General features: G+C 33.2%; 1 protein-coding gene across 1 annotated transcript in view; it reads right to left on the bottom strand.

Annotated features, from left to right (window-relative positions):
• Window positions 1-14,792, bottom strand: part of ANXA10 (annexin A10) — a 98,620-nt gene extending 83,828 nt beyond the window's left edge. Inside the window, exon 1 of the mRNA XM_019441049.2 lies at window positions 14,553-14,792. Within this exon, the coding sequence (XP_019296594.1) occupies window positions 14,553-14,570 (18 nt within the window). The 5' untranslated portion in view covers window positions 14,571-14,792. The remainder of the gene's footprint in view (window positions 1-14,552) is intronic.
• Between the last annotated feature and the right edge of the window lie 889 nt (window positions 14,793-15,681).

Raw genomic sequence — 15,681 nt, forward strand, 5'->3', positions numbered from 1 at the left:
TAATCACACATCTTAGCAGCTTTCAAGACCATATGGAATTTTTCCCTATCAAAGACTAGAGAAACAAAGTCATCGATCTACATTCAACATGCAAGTTTGGCATCTACAAAAGTCAATTTTTTTCAGCACTTAAACAAAAATTAATAGCATTAAATGCATATGTTAAAACAAAAGAAAGTTCTCAAATAAAAATTTTAAGCTTTTATTATAAGAAATTTAAAAATAATAGAAAATTATACTCAAAGCAAGCAGAAAGTAGGAAGTAACAAAGACAAGAATAGAAATACATAAAATTTAAGCAGAAAAACAAAGAAAATAAATGAAAACATAAGTTTATTCTTTGAACAACAATAAAATTGATAAAACTCTAGCCAGACTAACAAAGAAAAATAGAGAAGATACAAAATATAAATATGAAAATATCTGAGGAAATCACTATCAAAAGGAATGCTGTGAGCAATTCTATGCCAATAAATATGACAATTTGAATTCCTTGACAGACAAAAACTATCAAAACTCACTCAAGAAAAACAAATAATATAAAATGCCTGATATCTGTTGAAGAAATTGAATTCAGTTAGACAAGGAAAAGAACTTCAGGGACATAATTTTACTGGTGATTTCTACCAACCACTCAAGGAATAAATAGTAACCAATGTTACTGAATCTTATAGTAAACAGAAGATAACACTTTCTAACTCATTGTATGAAGTTGTAATTACACTAGTACCAAAAAGCCCCCAACATACAAGAAATAAAACTTATAGAACAGTAATCCTTATGGACAATGATGCAAAAATACACAACCTAATGTAAGAAAATTCAATGCAAAGAATGTGTAAAAAGAATAACATAGCATGACCAAGTGATGTTTATTCCAGGTATGCATAGCTGATTTGACATTCAAAAATTAATCAATTTATATAATCACATTAATAAACTAAGAAGAAAACCCATATGATCATCAAAACATGCTGTAAAAACTTTCAACAAGTATAACATTCATTCATGTGTAAAATCCCAACAAACTTGAAAGAGAAAGCAACTTTTTAGAAATTTAATTATTACTTTTTAGAAAGCAACTTCTTTGTTTTATTTTTAAAATTTTTTTTGACGTTTATTCATTTTTTGAGAGAGAGAGATGTAAACTCATGATGTAAACTATGAAAATTATAAAACATTAATGAAAGAAGTTGAAGACAACACAAGCATATGGAAAGACATTCCATTTTCATTGATGAGAGGAATAAATACTATCAAAATGTCCATACTACCCAAAACAATCTACAGATTTAATGCAATCCATATCAAAATACCAATAGCATTTTTCACAGAACTAGAACAAATGATCCTAAAATTTGTATGGAACTACAAAACACCCCAAATAGCCAAATCAATCTTAAGAAAGAAAAACAAAGCTAGAGGTATCACAATTCCAGATTTCAAATAATATTACAAAGCTATAGTAATGAAAGCAATATGGTACTGGCACAAAAATAGACACATTGATCAATAGAACAGAACGGAAAGCCCAGAAATAAACCTAAGATTTCATAGTCAATTAATCTTTGACAAAAGAAGTAAGGATGTGCACTGGGGAAAAGACAGTCTCTTTGACAAATGGTATTGGGAAAACTAGACAAATACAGATGAAAGAATGAAACTGGACTACTTCATGACACCGTACACAAAAATAAACTCAAACTAGTTTAAAGACCTAAATGTGAGACCTGAAACCATAAAAATCATAAAAGAGCATTGGCAGTAATTTCTCTGACATTGGCCATAACAGTATTTTTCTGTATATGTGTCCTGAGACAAGGGAAACAAAACAAAATTAAAGTATTGGGATTATATCAACATAAAAAGTTTCTGCACATCAAAGGAAACAACCAACAAAACTAAAAGACAACTTACTGAATGCAAGAGGATATTTGCAAATGACATATCTGATAAAAAGTTACTATCTAAAATATATAAAGAATGTACACAACTAAACACCCCAAAAACAATCTAGTTAAACAATGGACAGAACACCTGAACAGACATTTCTCCAAAGAACAAATTCAAATGCCAACAGACATATGAACGGGTGCTCACCATCACTCATCATCAGGGAAATACAAATCAAAACCACAGTGAGATGCCACCTCACACCTGTCAGAATGGCTGAAATCAGCAATACAAGAAACTTGTGTTGGTCAGGATGTGGAGAAAATAGAACCCTCGTACAACTTTGGTGGGAATGTAAACTGGTACCACCACTGTGTAAGACAGTATGAAGGTTCATTAAAAAATTAACAATAGAATTATCAAATGATCCAGTAATCATACTAGTGGGTATTTACCCAAAGAATACAAAGACATTAGTTGAAAGGAATATATGAACCCCCTATATTAATTACAGCATTAATTAATTACAGCATTATTTAACAATAGCCAGACTATGGAAGCAGCCCAAGTGCCCATCAATAGATGAATGGATAAAGAAGATGCGAGATATATATATATATATACATATATACATATATATATGTATATATATATGTATATATGTATATATATATGTATATGTATATATGTATATGTACAATGTATATACAATGTATATATATGTATATATACAATGGAACGTTATTCAACCATAAGAAAAGATGAAATTCATGATTTCACTCATATGTGGAATTTAAGAAACAGAACAGTTGAACAAAACAGATGAACAGAGGGGAAGGTGGGAGAAAAAAGAGAGAGAGAGGGAAACCATAAGGGACTGGTAACTATAGAGAACAAACTGAAGGTTGATGGAAGGGAGGTGGGTGGGGGATGGGCTAAATGGGTGCTGGGTATTAAGAAGGGCACTTGTGATGAGCACTGTGTGTTATATGTAAGTGATGAATCACTAAATTGTACTCCTGAAACCAATATTACACAATATGTTAGCTAAGTAGAATTAAATAAAAACTTGAAACAAAAAAAATAAAAGCAAGAAGAAACAGAGAAAAAAATTAATGAAATGTTGCCATTTGCAACAACATGGATGGATCTAGAGAATATAACCCTAAGCAAAATAAGCCAGTCAGAGAAAGACAGATGCCATATGGTTTCATTTATTTGTGGAATCCAAGAAACAAAATAAATGAACAAAGGAAAAAAAAAGAGAGAGAGAGACAAACCAAGAAACCACGAAACAGACTCTTACCTATAGAGAACAAACTGATAGTTACCAGTGGAGAGGTTGGATGGGTGATGGGTGAAATAGATAAGCAGATTAAGGGTATACTTATCTTGATGAACATTGAGTTATATATAGAATTGTTAAAGCACCATATTGTACACTTGAAACTAATATAACAATGTATGTTAACTACACTAGAATTAAATTTTTTAAAAGGCATATATATTGGACAGAAGAAACAAAACACACTTGACAATAATTAAAGAAGACATAACTTAATGGAGATATATATACTATTTTCATGGCTGAAAAACTTAATATTGTTAAGATGTCAATTCTCCCCAAATTGGCCTGTGGATTTAATACAATCCCAATAAAAATCCCAGCAGCATTTTATGTAGATTTGAATAATTGGATTCTAAATTACCCATGGAAATGCAAAGGACCTAGAACAACTGAAACAAATTTGAAAAAAAAAAATGGAAGAATAATGCTGATTTTAAGAATTGTTACAAAGCCACAGTAGTAATGATAGTGTGGTGTTGGCTAATGTTGTAGAAAAAGAGATCAATGGGATAGAATAGGCAATCTGACAATAGAGCTGCATAAATATAGACAAATAGCTTTTGACAAAGTTGTAAAGTAATTCAATGGAGAAAGAATAGTTTTTCCAAGAAATTGTCCTTTAAAAGCTGATGTCCATATGAAAAAAAATAAAGTTTGACCTTACACACCTTACACAAAAATTAACCCCAAATTGATCATAGCCCTAAATATTAATGTAATTGTATAAAATATCTGGAAGAAAATTGTATAAAATATCTGGAAGAAAATATTATCTGGAAGAAAATATCTGTATAAAAATAGGAGAAAATCTGCATGACTTTGGGTTAATAAAACAATTTTTAGCCACGACAACAGAAATATAATCTATAAAGAAAAAAATACATTGTGTGTGGGGGGGTACCTGGGTGTCTCAGTTGGTTGGGCCTCTGATCTTGGCTCAGGTCATGATCTCATGGTTTGTGGGTTTGAGCCCCACATCGGGCTCTGTGCTGACAGGTCACAGCCTGAAACCTGCTTTGGATTCTGTCTCCCCCCTTTCTCTGCCCCTCCCCTGCTTATATTCTATCTCTCTCTGTCTCTTAAAAATAAACAAAACGTTAAAAAAAATTTAAAAAATACATGGGGCTTTGTCAAAATTGAAAACTTGTAATCTGTGGAAAACACTCTTAAAAGAATGAGAAGGTAAGTCATAGAGTCAGAGTAAATATTTGTAAATCACCTTTTTCGTAAAAACCTTTTGTTAAAAATATATAAAGGCCAATAAGAGATCAACAAAAAAACCTGAAGTAAAAAATAGTTAAGCCTTATGGAAGACATATTCCCAATGAAGGTATAGTAAATAAGCACATGAAAAACTATTAATATCATAATACATTAAAAATACAAAGTAAAACTACAATGAGATACTGCTGCAAAATGTTGTCAGTGGTATGCAAAATTGTACAGCCATTTTGGAGAAACAGTTTGGCAGTTTCTTATAAAGTTAAACATACTCTTACCATATAACCTGGCAATTCCACCCCTAGATCATTATCTAAAAGAAATGGAAACTTATCTTCACACAAAAACCTTGAGTTTTCATAGAAGTTTTATTTGCAACTGGTAAAAGCTGGAAACAACCCAGGTCTCTTTCAAACTGAATGAATAAACAAATTATGGTACATTCATTCAACAGACTACTATTCAGCAATAAAAAGATACAACTATTGATTCATGCAACAACTTGGATAAGTGTTAAATTCATTCTACTAAGTAAAAAGGTTTATTCGTAAGGTTTCACAGTCTTGAATTTATTTATGTGACAATCTGGAAAAGGGAGCACTAGAGGAATGGAAAACAGATGAATATTTGCCAGGATTTGAGGGTTTAGGGATGTGGTTGACTATAAATGAGAAGTGTGGAGGATATTTTGGATGATGAGAGTCTTCTATAAGGAAATGTAGTATTGGATACATGACTCAAAACTGAAACAACTGTATACCGCAAAAAGCATATTCTGTCACACATAGAAGAATCCAACAAGGAATGCAGATTGTAGGAAACAAATCTAAATTACCAACGAATCTCATAAACACAGTAAAGTGGGTTGGAAGAAGGGACGCGTCCCAAGTAACTTTGGCAAATAGCATTTAACCGGATATTGTGAAGCAAAAGATGAAAAGAACCCAATGTCGTGTTGTTGGCAAAATTGTTTCTCACAGGGCTGTGGCTTGGTACATTTTAAGGTATGTATGCTAGGGTCCAGCAAATAAGCATATATTTTAGATATTGACATTCACGATTTTTACTGTGAGGAATTCTAAATAATAGAGGAGGTTAAAATTTTGGTGCTGGGTTAGACTGAAGTTGTCAATAGGAAGAGATAATAGCCAGAGAGAGAGAGAGACAGACAGACGGTTGGACACACACACACACACACACACACACACACACAGAAAGGTAGGTAGGTAGGTAGATAGATGGATAGATAGATATGTAGGTAGATCGGTAGATGTAAACATACATATGTGTATGTATCCAAACACATATGTACAGAAATAAATATAGATGCGTGCAGATATATAGGTTAGCATTTTCAGATATTTCATTGCTCTGTCACCTTAAAGAGCTTATAAACAGTGATGCCCCTGTAGCAACGAGCACACCCAGCATCCAGATCTAGGTTTTTAAGTATTATTATTCAATGAAGGGCATCAGGGCTCCTTGGAGAAGTGGTTAATTCCAGGACTGGGGTGGGGGAAAGTACAGTAGACCATGTAATGCACTAGAGTACATTATACCTATTCTAACAATTAGTTCCTACATCAAATTTTAGATTACGTGAATTTCCTTTTGAATACATTTCCTCTCTAAATACATGAAGGGAATTAAAAAAAAGAAATGAAAGGAAATAAATATAGATCATAAAGCTGCACTCCTGCATCTTTTTTTAAGAGAGCATATGAAGCATAATATTTGAGAGGGAGGCTGACTCACCTGTTTCTTGGTTTTTATTGGCAGACAAGTTATACATAATCCTGTGATTCTGAGAAGGGGTATTATTTAATACTTACTTTCCTCTGCAAATAAGTCAAATGACATTTTCTGAAACCATTTCCATCTCTGAAGCATTGAGATTAGTCTACATCATTATTTTACATAAGAAGAAGACCAAGTCCACTAAATCATAAAATTAGAGAACATTTAATATCTTGAAGGAGGAAGTGGCATATCCACACACCATCATCCTACTATTCACCATAGGATGAAACAAAATATGAACTGTAGGAGAGTGAGACAGTGAAGAGCTTCTAGTGGACGTTATGCTGTGATAGGTTCAGTTGTGACCTTGGTTGCACAAAACAATCTTCATTTCAAAACCAATAATTTCAGCTATCTTGAGGGTTCGTAAATCTGACCCCTTTTTGCTTTGAAGGGACTACTGTGCTCACTATAAATATTTACTTTTTTATATATGAGCTGCAAGCTTGATTAAACACGCAGTAGTCAGCACAACAGGTGATGAAAAGTACACAGAGGGTGTGTGTGCCCCCAGGCACCAATGCCTCTATCTTACAGCACCTTTGTCTGGTTTCTTACTTACCCTTTAAAACACTGATATTTTGAGCCTGACAGCTAAATGACAGTCTAGAAGAATGTGTACATATATTCAACATCTCTAAAGAATTGAACAATAATTCAAGAAGATTACTATTGTAGTGATGACAACAACACAAGAATCTCCAGTTGTAAAATACCATTGTTCATATATTTTTAAAATCATTACTAATACACATTACTTAGAACAATGTGTCTACTGGGGTTAAAGTGGTTGTTTTTTAACTTGAAAAATAAAATAGCACAAATGTTGCAATTAAGAAATAGGATGATAAAATACATTAAGACAGCTTATTGCTTTATTATAAATTGCCACAAAATAAGGAAGAAAAGCCAGTCCAAAGCAGCTTGAGTAAAGCTGATTCCCACTTTATCCATAATAATACATAACCTATATCTTATGTACAAATAACCTATGATTATTTTTATGTTTTTACATGATACTTATTATACTGTTAACATGTTTTTCTGGTTCCTTCTAGCATAATTACCAGAATGTCTGAAGAAGGACATAAATAGAAGAGTAATGGGAAAAGAATATATTTATAATTATGTGTTGTGATAAGGTGGGATGTTGGCAAAGAAAATGGGTCTTAAGAAACAGTGTTTTTAATTCTTTGAATGAGAAAAGCATGTCCACAGGTTATAAGCAGAGTTTTAAGAATCTTTGGAGACTTTTCAAAAGAGGCTGAGTCAGGGAGATTGATAGCATGAACTCTGAAATACTTAAAAAAAAAATCCTGCAATCCATTCTTTTTTGGTGAATCAAGCCAGGATATTCCTGATTACAAGGAGTTTCTGCTGATAGAAGAAATCTATGCTAGATAGAGGGCTGGGTGTTGGTCTTGGAGGTGTACTACAAAAGGACAAATCAGCAAGTAATGCCCTCTAAATGGTGTCTTTCTATTTGCTTTTTCCATTCCACCTAGTCCCAGAAATACATGACTCATTAAAATAACTATGAGTCTTGTTACTCAAACATAATTTCTTAAGACTTCAATCTTGTGATTTAAGAAAAGTAGTATAGTTTTAAAAGTGATTTGCTGTAATCTGATGACTTTTTTTCCTGTGGTGTCTGTTAAATAGGTTGATTAATTACAAAAATTAAAAATATAGTTAACCATATTTTTTCTGCTGTGACTTTTACAGCTCTTTGTGTTCTTTAAACTTGAAGAGGGTTTGGGTTTAACCTAATGTTTATTTTAATGAGTGTACTGTATCAATGTTAATAGCAGAAATATAATGTCAAAATAACTTCCCGAATAACTTTAAAATCATACGGACACTCTAGAATTTAAGAGAAATCAACAAATCTAGACAGGAATGTCAGCGCAGTATCATCTTCCACAGGTGCTATGATCTGTATACTATAAGCATTTTTGCAAATGGAAATGATTCTACAAATTTGTTTTATTATTGTTCTTGCTATTATAATAAATACTCTAAAAATGTGTAAACCAGGACAAAATTTTTCTCACAGTCTCCTCTTTAATGTTTTTTTTAAAAAAATTATTTATTTATTTATTTATTTATTTATTTATTTATTTATTTATTTTAAGAGAGAGCAAGACAGCAGAGGAGGGGCAGAGAGAGAATCTCAAGCAGGCTCTGTGCTGTTAGTGCAGAGCCCAGTGTGGGGCTTAAGCTCACAGACTGTGAGATCATGACCTGAGTTGAAAACCAAGAGTTGGATGCCCAACCGAGTGTCTAGGTGCCCCCCTGCTCTTTCTAAAAAAATTTTTTTTAATGTTTACTTATTTTTGAGACAGAGAGAGACAGAACATGATCAGGGGAGGGGCAGAGAGAGAGAGGGAGACACAGAATCCAAAGCAGGCTCTAGGCTCTAATGCCGGGCTTGAACTCATGAACTGCAAGATCATGACCTGAGCCGAAGTCAGATGCTCAACTGACTGAACCACCCAGGCACCACAGGTGCCTGCTCCCTTTTAATGTGTTACCTCTTATTTCACGACTTTGTTGAATTCTGGAATAACGGTATAAATATACATCACTGGAATACAGATTTCAAGAATGCAGAGGTTTTAACAATCCTATTCACTGTGGTATATCTAATACCTAGAAGTGAGAGCAGAGATGGAAATAAGAGAGACCAGATAGGAAACTATTGCATAAAGTTGGCAAGTGATGATGATGGTAGCTTGGACCAGGGTAGTTGTAGTGGAAGTACTAAGAGGTGGTCAGATAATATATTGTTAATGTAGAGCCAAAAGATTTTGTTAATAGGTTAATTCTAAGGTATGAGGGAAAGAGAAGAGTCAGAGACTCTTCTTCTATTCTTTTCTTTCCTTTTCTTTCCTTTCCTTTCCTTTCCTTTCCTTTCCTTTCCTTTCCTTTCCTTTTCCTTTTCCTTTTCCTTTTCCTTTTCCTTTTCCTTTTCCTTTTCCTTTTTTCCCTTGCCTTGCCTTTCTTTTTGACCTGAGGTGCTAGGTCAATGCAGTTTCTACTCACTGAGCAGACACCTGGTTATGATTCTGAGATTCTAGCATAGATGTTAGGTTGACATATAAATTCAAAGAGGGCTCTGTGTATACATTGTAGTGTCTACATTATAGACATTATTTTGGATGTAAGGAAAAAATGAGTGACTATAAAAAGGAAAAAGATAAGTTTCAAGAATTGAACCCTGGGATATTCCTGGCAAAGGAGACTGTCAAACAGCACTCACATATCTAATAAGATGAGGATGAGAACTGGGTATGGGAATCAGGGAATCAAGTCACTGTTTATATTCTTAAGGACAGTTTAGGTGAAGTGAGCGAAAACCCAATTAAAATGGATTCAGAGAGGGGCACCTGGGTGACTCAGCTGGTTAAACATCTGACTCTTGGTTTCAGCTCAGGTCATGATGATCTCATGGATTGTGGGATTCACCGCCGCCTAGGGCTCCATGCTGACACCATGGAGCCTGCTTGGGATTCTCTCTCTCTCTCTCTCTCCCTCTCTCTCTCTCTCTCTCTCTCTCTCTCTCCCTCTCTCTCTCTTCCCTTCCCTCACTCGGGAGCACATGTGCGCTCTCTCTCTCTCAAAATAAACTTTTTAAAATAGATTCAGAGAGAATTGGAGTAGAGGAATTGAATATATTGAATGCAATGAACTTTTGAAGAATTTTACTGTATAAAAAAAGAATTTACTAGTAACTGGTGAGGGAAGTTGGATTATAAAATATTTTTACTATGGTAGAAGCCATTTAAAAATAAAGATTATGCTGAATCTAAAAGACTATATATTTCCATTCATGAAATTTTGATGTTATTCAAATTTGTTAATAAATTTTATTAATGCACACATATATTGTGTGTATGTATGTGTGTTTGTGTTTATTTTACTTTTATTTTTTAAAAATCTTTTATTTATTCTTGAGAGAGAGAGACCTAGTGCAATCAGGGGAGGAAGAGAGAGGGGGGGGTGGGAATCTGAAGCAGGCTCCAAGCTCCGAGCTGTCAGCACAGAGCCCAATGCAGGGCTCGAACTCACAAACTGCAAGATCATGACCTGAGCTGAAGTCAGATGTGTTAACCGATTGAGTCACCCAGGCGCCCCTGTGTCTGTGTTTATATACAAGTGAATGATTATACACATATATATGTGTGTATGTGTAAACTTAACTTGCTAACAAACTTAACTTCATCTCTAGAAGTAGTGCATTGGCTACTGAAGGGCAGGGCTTTTGAGTTAGAGTAGGTTTAAAACGTTGGAACTGTTGCTACATAAACACTAATAATAGAGCACCTTTTTGAGGTGTTTTATAGTTGTATTTGCCCAGCCCTTATATTCAAAAGCAATCGATAGCTATTATAAGGGGGCTTAAACATTTTTTTTTAATTTTTTTTTTTTTAACGTTTATTCATTTTTGAGACAGAGAGAGACAGAGCATGAACGGGGGAGGGTCAGAGAGAGGGAGACACAGAATCCGAAACAGGCTCCAGGCTCTGAGCGGTCAGCACAGAGCCCGACGCGGGGCTTGAACTCACGAACCGCGAGATCATGACCTGAGCCGAAGTCAGCCGCTCAACCGACTGAGCCACCCAGGCGCCCCGGGGGCTTAAAAATTTTAACAGCATGCTTATATATTGCTTCAAGGAAAAAGTTACTACATTTAATTTTTCCGGTTCAATACATATTAGTTCAACAGAGGCTTCAGAAAAAGTTGAAGCATAACTAGCATGATTCATAACTTTTGTTGAATCAAAGTGTGTAAAGTTCAGACAATGTAGTCTTGTGATAGTAGAAAGCAATCTAAAGTATGAATAACCTTTCATTAATATTTGTTCAGTAAGTCATATTGCAGATAAATAATCAAAGTCAGAGTTTTTGGATGGAAACTTTTCTCTCAGGAATATCCTTCAATAGAAAAAGCCTGATTTAAAAATAATCTTGCCTAATCAACAGCTCCTGCTCCCGTGGGAGGTCTTCTCAGCTTGCAATCACTCCTGGATAGAATGCCCTGAATTTGTTTCTGATTTACTGAGTGCTCTTCCTTCACTACCTCTAATTCACTGCTAAGTGCCAATGCATTTGCTCCCTACTGGTTGGGCTAAAATGTAGAATGTCAGGTTGCCCACACTAGACGTTGTCTAAATTGCTGTTTGGCTTTGATGCTCTTTGGTGAGCACTTTTGGGAAAAATTTATGAGTAAGAGCATCTTTGTAACAATACTGCTGCTGATTTTCTACCTCTTAATGGCGTTCCCAAAGGACCTACTTTTTGTCTTGTAACATGAAGTCACTAAGTATGTAGGATCATCACACTTATGCAGTTTTACTTTTTGTGTGTGTGAGAAATGGTTTTGGAGTTAGACAAGATCCAATATCACCACTGCTTGGCTTTTCACTTGGAGGAAAGTACTGACCTTCTCTGAGCCTTAGTACATTCATGTAGAAAATGGGGATACTTTCCTTGAAGATTGTGAAGACTAAAAATAATGTATTATAGAACCACTGAACAGAATATCTGGTGTCTCCAAGAAGACAAAATTTTTGCATGTTAAATGGTATTCTTATGGAAAGATTTGCTGTGAACAACTAAATTAGACAAGTTATGTAAAGCTCCTGATGTATGGTAGAGATTCAGATAATTTTAATAATTGTTTTTCTACTTTAGTTATAATACATAATGTTAATTCAGATATGGACTATGATATCAATATGTTGTATTTCTTGTACTGCTCCTAAAATTAATATTTTTCTATCAATCAATAAATATGGTAGAAATAAAATATTGTCAAAAGGCTAGGAAAAGGAATAAAGATTAAAGTTTACTTTGAGTCAAAAAGGAAGAGTATAAATCAAATAAATCTATCTATAGTAAATTAAATGCTACTGTGTAAAAAGGGGGATTAGTTGATGACACAACAGGACAAAAGCAGCCAACAGTTTCACTAGAAGAATCAGGCCAATATGTTTGGAAGAGGCAGTATATTATAGTGGATAAAATCTCAAATTATAATGACATAGGGATGACTGGATTTAGATCCTGACTTTGGCAAATATATGTATTTTAGTACTCTACAATGCAATTTCCCTCAATGTAGGGAGGATATTTTAATAACATCTTCCTGAAAGGTGATTTATATCTGACTAATTAATAAAATACCTCCAGACTTGCCATAATCATTTAATTAAATCTTGCTTTCAATAGACAGCCTTATGGTCAAACACATAAGTAAAATACACTTATTGCATTAAAGGTAAATTTACCCTCTCAATGTAGCTAACCCACTTAAACTACTTTAACCATTAAGGGTTATCTATCTCCTTAATTCTAGAAAGTAATTTTAAAGGATTACATATGATTATTTCTTACAGAAACGTAACTACTTTTCTATGATTCTTGCCTGTTGCTTGACTTACATTTAAATTTTCTCTATTAAAAATTTTTAAAAATTTTTTAACGTTTTTATTCATTTTTTGAGACAGAGAGAAACAGAGAATGAGTAGGGAAGGGGCAGAGAGAGAGGGAGACACAGAATCCAAAACAGATTCCAGGCTCCACCCTGTCAGTAGAGAGCCTGATGTGGGGCTTGAACCCATGAACCACGAGATTATGACCTGAGCTGAAGTTAGCTGCTTAACCAACTGAGGCACCCAGGCAACCCAAATTTTCTTTATTTTTAATTGATATTAATGAGTTACTGCAGTGGCTCTCAAAAACTGGTCACATATTTTTATCAATCATATAAGTTCAGATGTCATATATTGAATAGAAATTGCTCAGTGGAGGGCCTAAGAGTCTGTTTTTAAGAAGCAACCCAGTGAAAATTCATCCACACCATAAGAACTTCTGCTTTATTGCCTATAGAAGAACTTGTCTTTTGCTTGAGAATCCCAGAGCCAAAGTAGAGATTAAACAGATGAACTTAACCTCAACTGGTGGTCTGTAAAGAGACCGAATTCTAATGCCTGGGCCATATATCTTAAGAAAAGAAATAATTGCTTTAAAATAAAATGAGATTGATTATGTAAAAACCATTCAATGCTCAAAAATACTTAAAATGAATATTTCAGTCTCTTTAATCCAACTCTTTACTCTTTGATATTTTTATCTGCTCCAGAACCATGGCAAATCATCGAATTTCCTTAAAATCTTGTCATCACCATAACTTCTAATATTCCTTGAAATATGACTTAAATATTCTCTTAATGTTCCTTTGATAAATTGGCGTATAAGACTGCACACAATATATAGAACATAATACCATTTCCAAATAATTGTACTTGAATGAATGGAAAGGGACAATAGCTTTTTACGAATTAAATCATTTACCATGCTGGTCTAAATTACCTAAGGACTCCTATTTCTCTGTAGTGAAATGTAACTGCTGCATAATTAATAAAACAGTAATGATAAGTCTCAACTGCCAATGCGATCCTAAAATCTCATGATGAAATTAAGGTTTCTTAAGGCAACAGTGATGGGAACTGGACACATTTTAGATGCTCATTCAATATTTAATTTGAAAAACAAAATAAATAGAATTTTCTTGGAAATTGATACTTTTAAAATAAGTAAATAATATTATTTTTGTCCCAAAGTTAACCAAATAATTATGCTGTTATTTTTTTTGCATAAAAAATTTTCAGTAAAAAATAAAAAGCTTCCTAAAAACTTTATCTATGAGATAGATTTAAAAAATATCAACACAGAACACAATTATATATAATATCTAAGACCATGTGAAACGGCTATCTTTTAAAAATGAATATTTAGATAATCTGGGTTTTTGTAGTCTCTTCAAAAGTTTGTGGACTGTTAGAGCAGTTGGATTGAAATGTTTCCAACACAAAAACAAAATACATTGCTTAAATTCAACAGTCATTCAAAAATAAACTATTTTCTGAAGATATTATAGATTTAAAATAAAAATTAATTAGTTAATTTTTAGTTTCTTATAGAAGTACATATCGAGAAAAAATCTTAGACTTCGGTGAGAATTCAGTCAGGTTACTTATGAAACAAGAGCATCTAAATTGCCCTTATGGAATAATTACTTCAAAATTAGAATAGGATTGAGATTTAATAATATTATCTTCATTTAATAGTTATATTGAACATGCACTAATTAATAATTTAATGAAAAATAAATTATAATACCAATATTTTCTGATGAAAATGTCGAGAACCACATATGAAATTTTATAAATAAGGTTCAAATCTCAGGAGACTCAAGAAGTATTGAAGTAGCCATTATACTTACATAATCTCCGCAGAACATTTTGATGATGGTGGTTAACTTCAGAGTGGATTAAAAGAGTTTTACTAAGTGATCAATGGCATAGACTTGCTTTCCTATGTAGCTAGAAAGAATTGTTCACTGTTCAATCAAATTTATATGTCTACCATTCACCTCAGATTCTCAGGAAAGAAAACGTAGGGTCAATTCTGGATACAGCATGTCTCAAGATACAGTATTTACACTGAACTATCGGTCATAAGTGAGTAGGCAGAATTATTGCACAAAATAAATAGAACCCCAGTCCTGTGTTGATTTAAGAAACATACATTAGCCAACCAATGAAAGAAGTGTAATCTTTAGAAAAAGCAGATGACTTATGGAAAGGTAAGTTGATTAACCACAAAGTTAATGATTTATTTTCTGTGTTATCATTTTTAGATATTGTTTTAGGTACACAGGTCCCTAGCTTCATGTTTCAAACTGCTACTAGGTTCTTTGTGCATCTATACCATTCTTTAAGTATCTTTAACTACTATATATCTGGTCTTAAATTTAAAAAAAAATGTATTTAGGTCAGAATTGAATACCCAGCAATAAGTCTTTGGAGAAACCATATATATTCACCATTATTTTCACACTCCACATATATTTTTATTTTAATATTTAATTTTATTACATTTTAAGGAAACAATTTAAAAAATACCTTCAAATTCTAATATATTGTTAGGAAATATCTGTCCCTATAAGCTTCATCCATTATTCCAGACATCACAAAACTAATGTGTATTATATCATTTTACTGCCATTTAGTGAACAATATAGTGTTCCTTTAGGCTATAAGATTTTTAAAAAATTTAAAAATGAATTACAGATAAATAATTTTTGGTTGAAAGAACAGAAAATTACAATAAGTATCAACTAAGCAGCATCCATAACTACTTTCAATCTGATGTTATATGTGGTTAAAGATCATTAAGCAGGATTTCTTAATGTAATGTATACCATGAGCAGAGAAATATCTGATACCGCAGTATTCAATTCATAAGTCTGATTAATTTAGTAATATACTTGGTACCATTTAAGATGTAAAGAAGCATGATGCCTGCTTTTGAAGATGTTGTAATCTGGTAAATAATTCTATGTACATGTT

This window comes from Panthera pardus, unplaced genomic scaffold, assembly GCF_024362965.1.
Source record: "Panthera pardus isolate Hobbes unplaced genomic scaffold, ASM2436296v1 HiC_scaffold_13, whole genome shotgun sequence".
Classification (NCBI taxonomy): domain Eukaryota; kingdom Metazoa; phylum Chordata; class Mammalia; order Carnivora; family Felidae; genus Panthera; species Panthera pardus.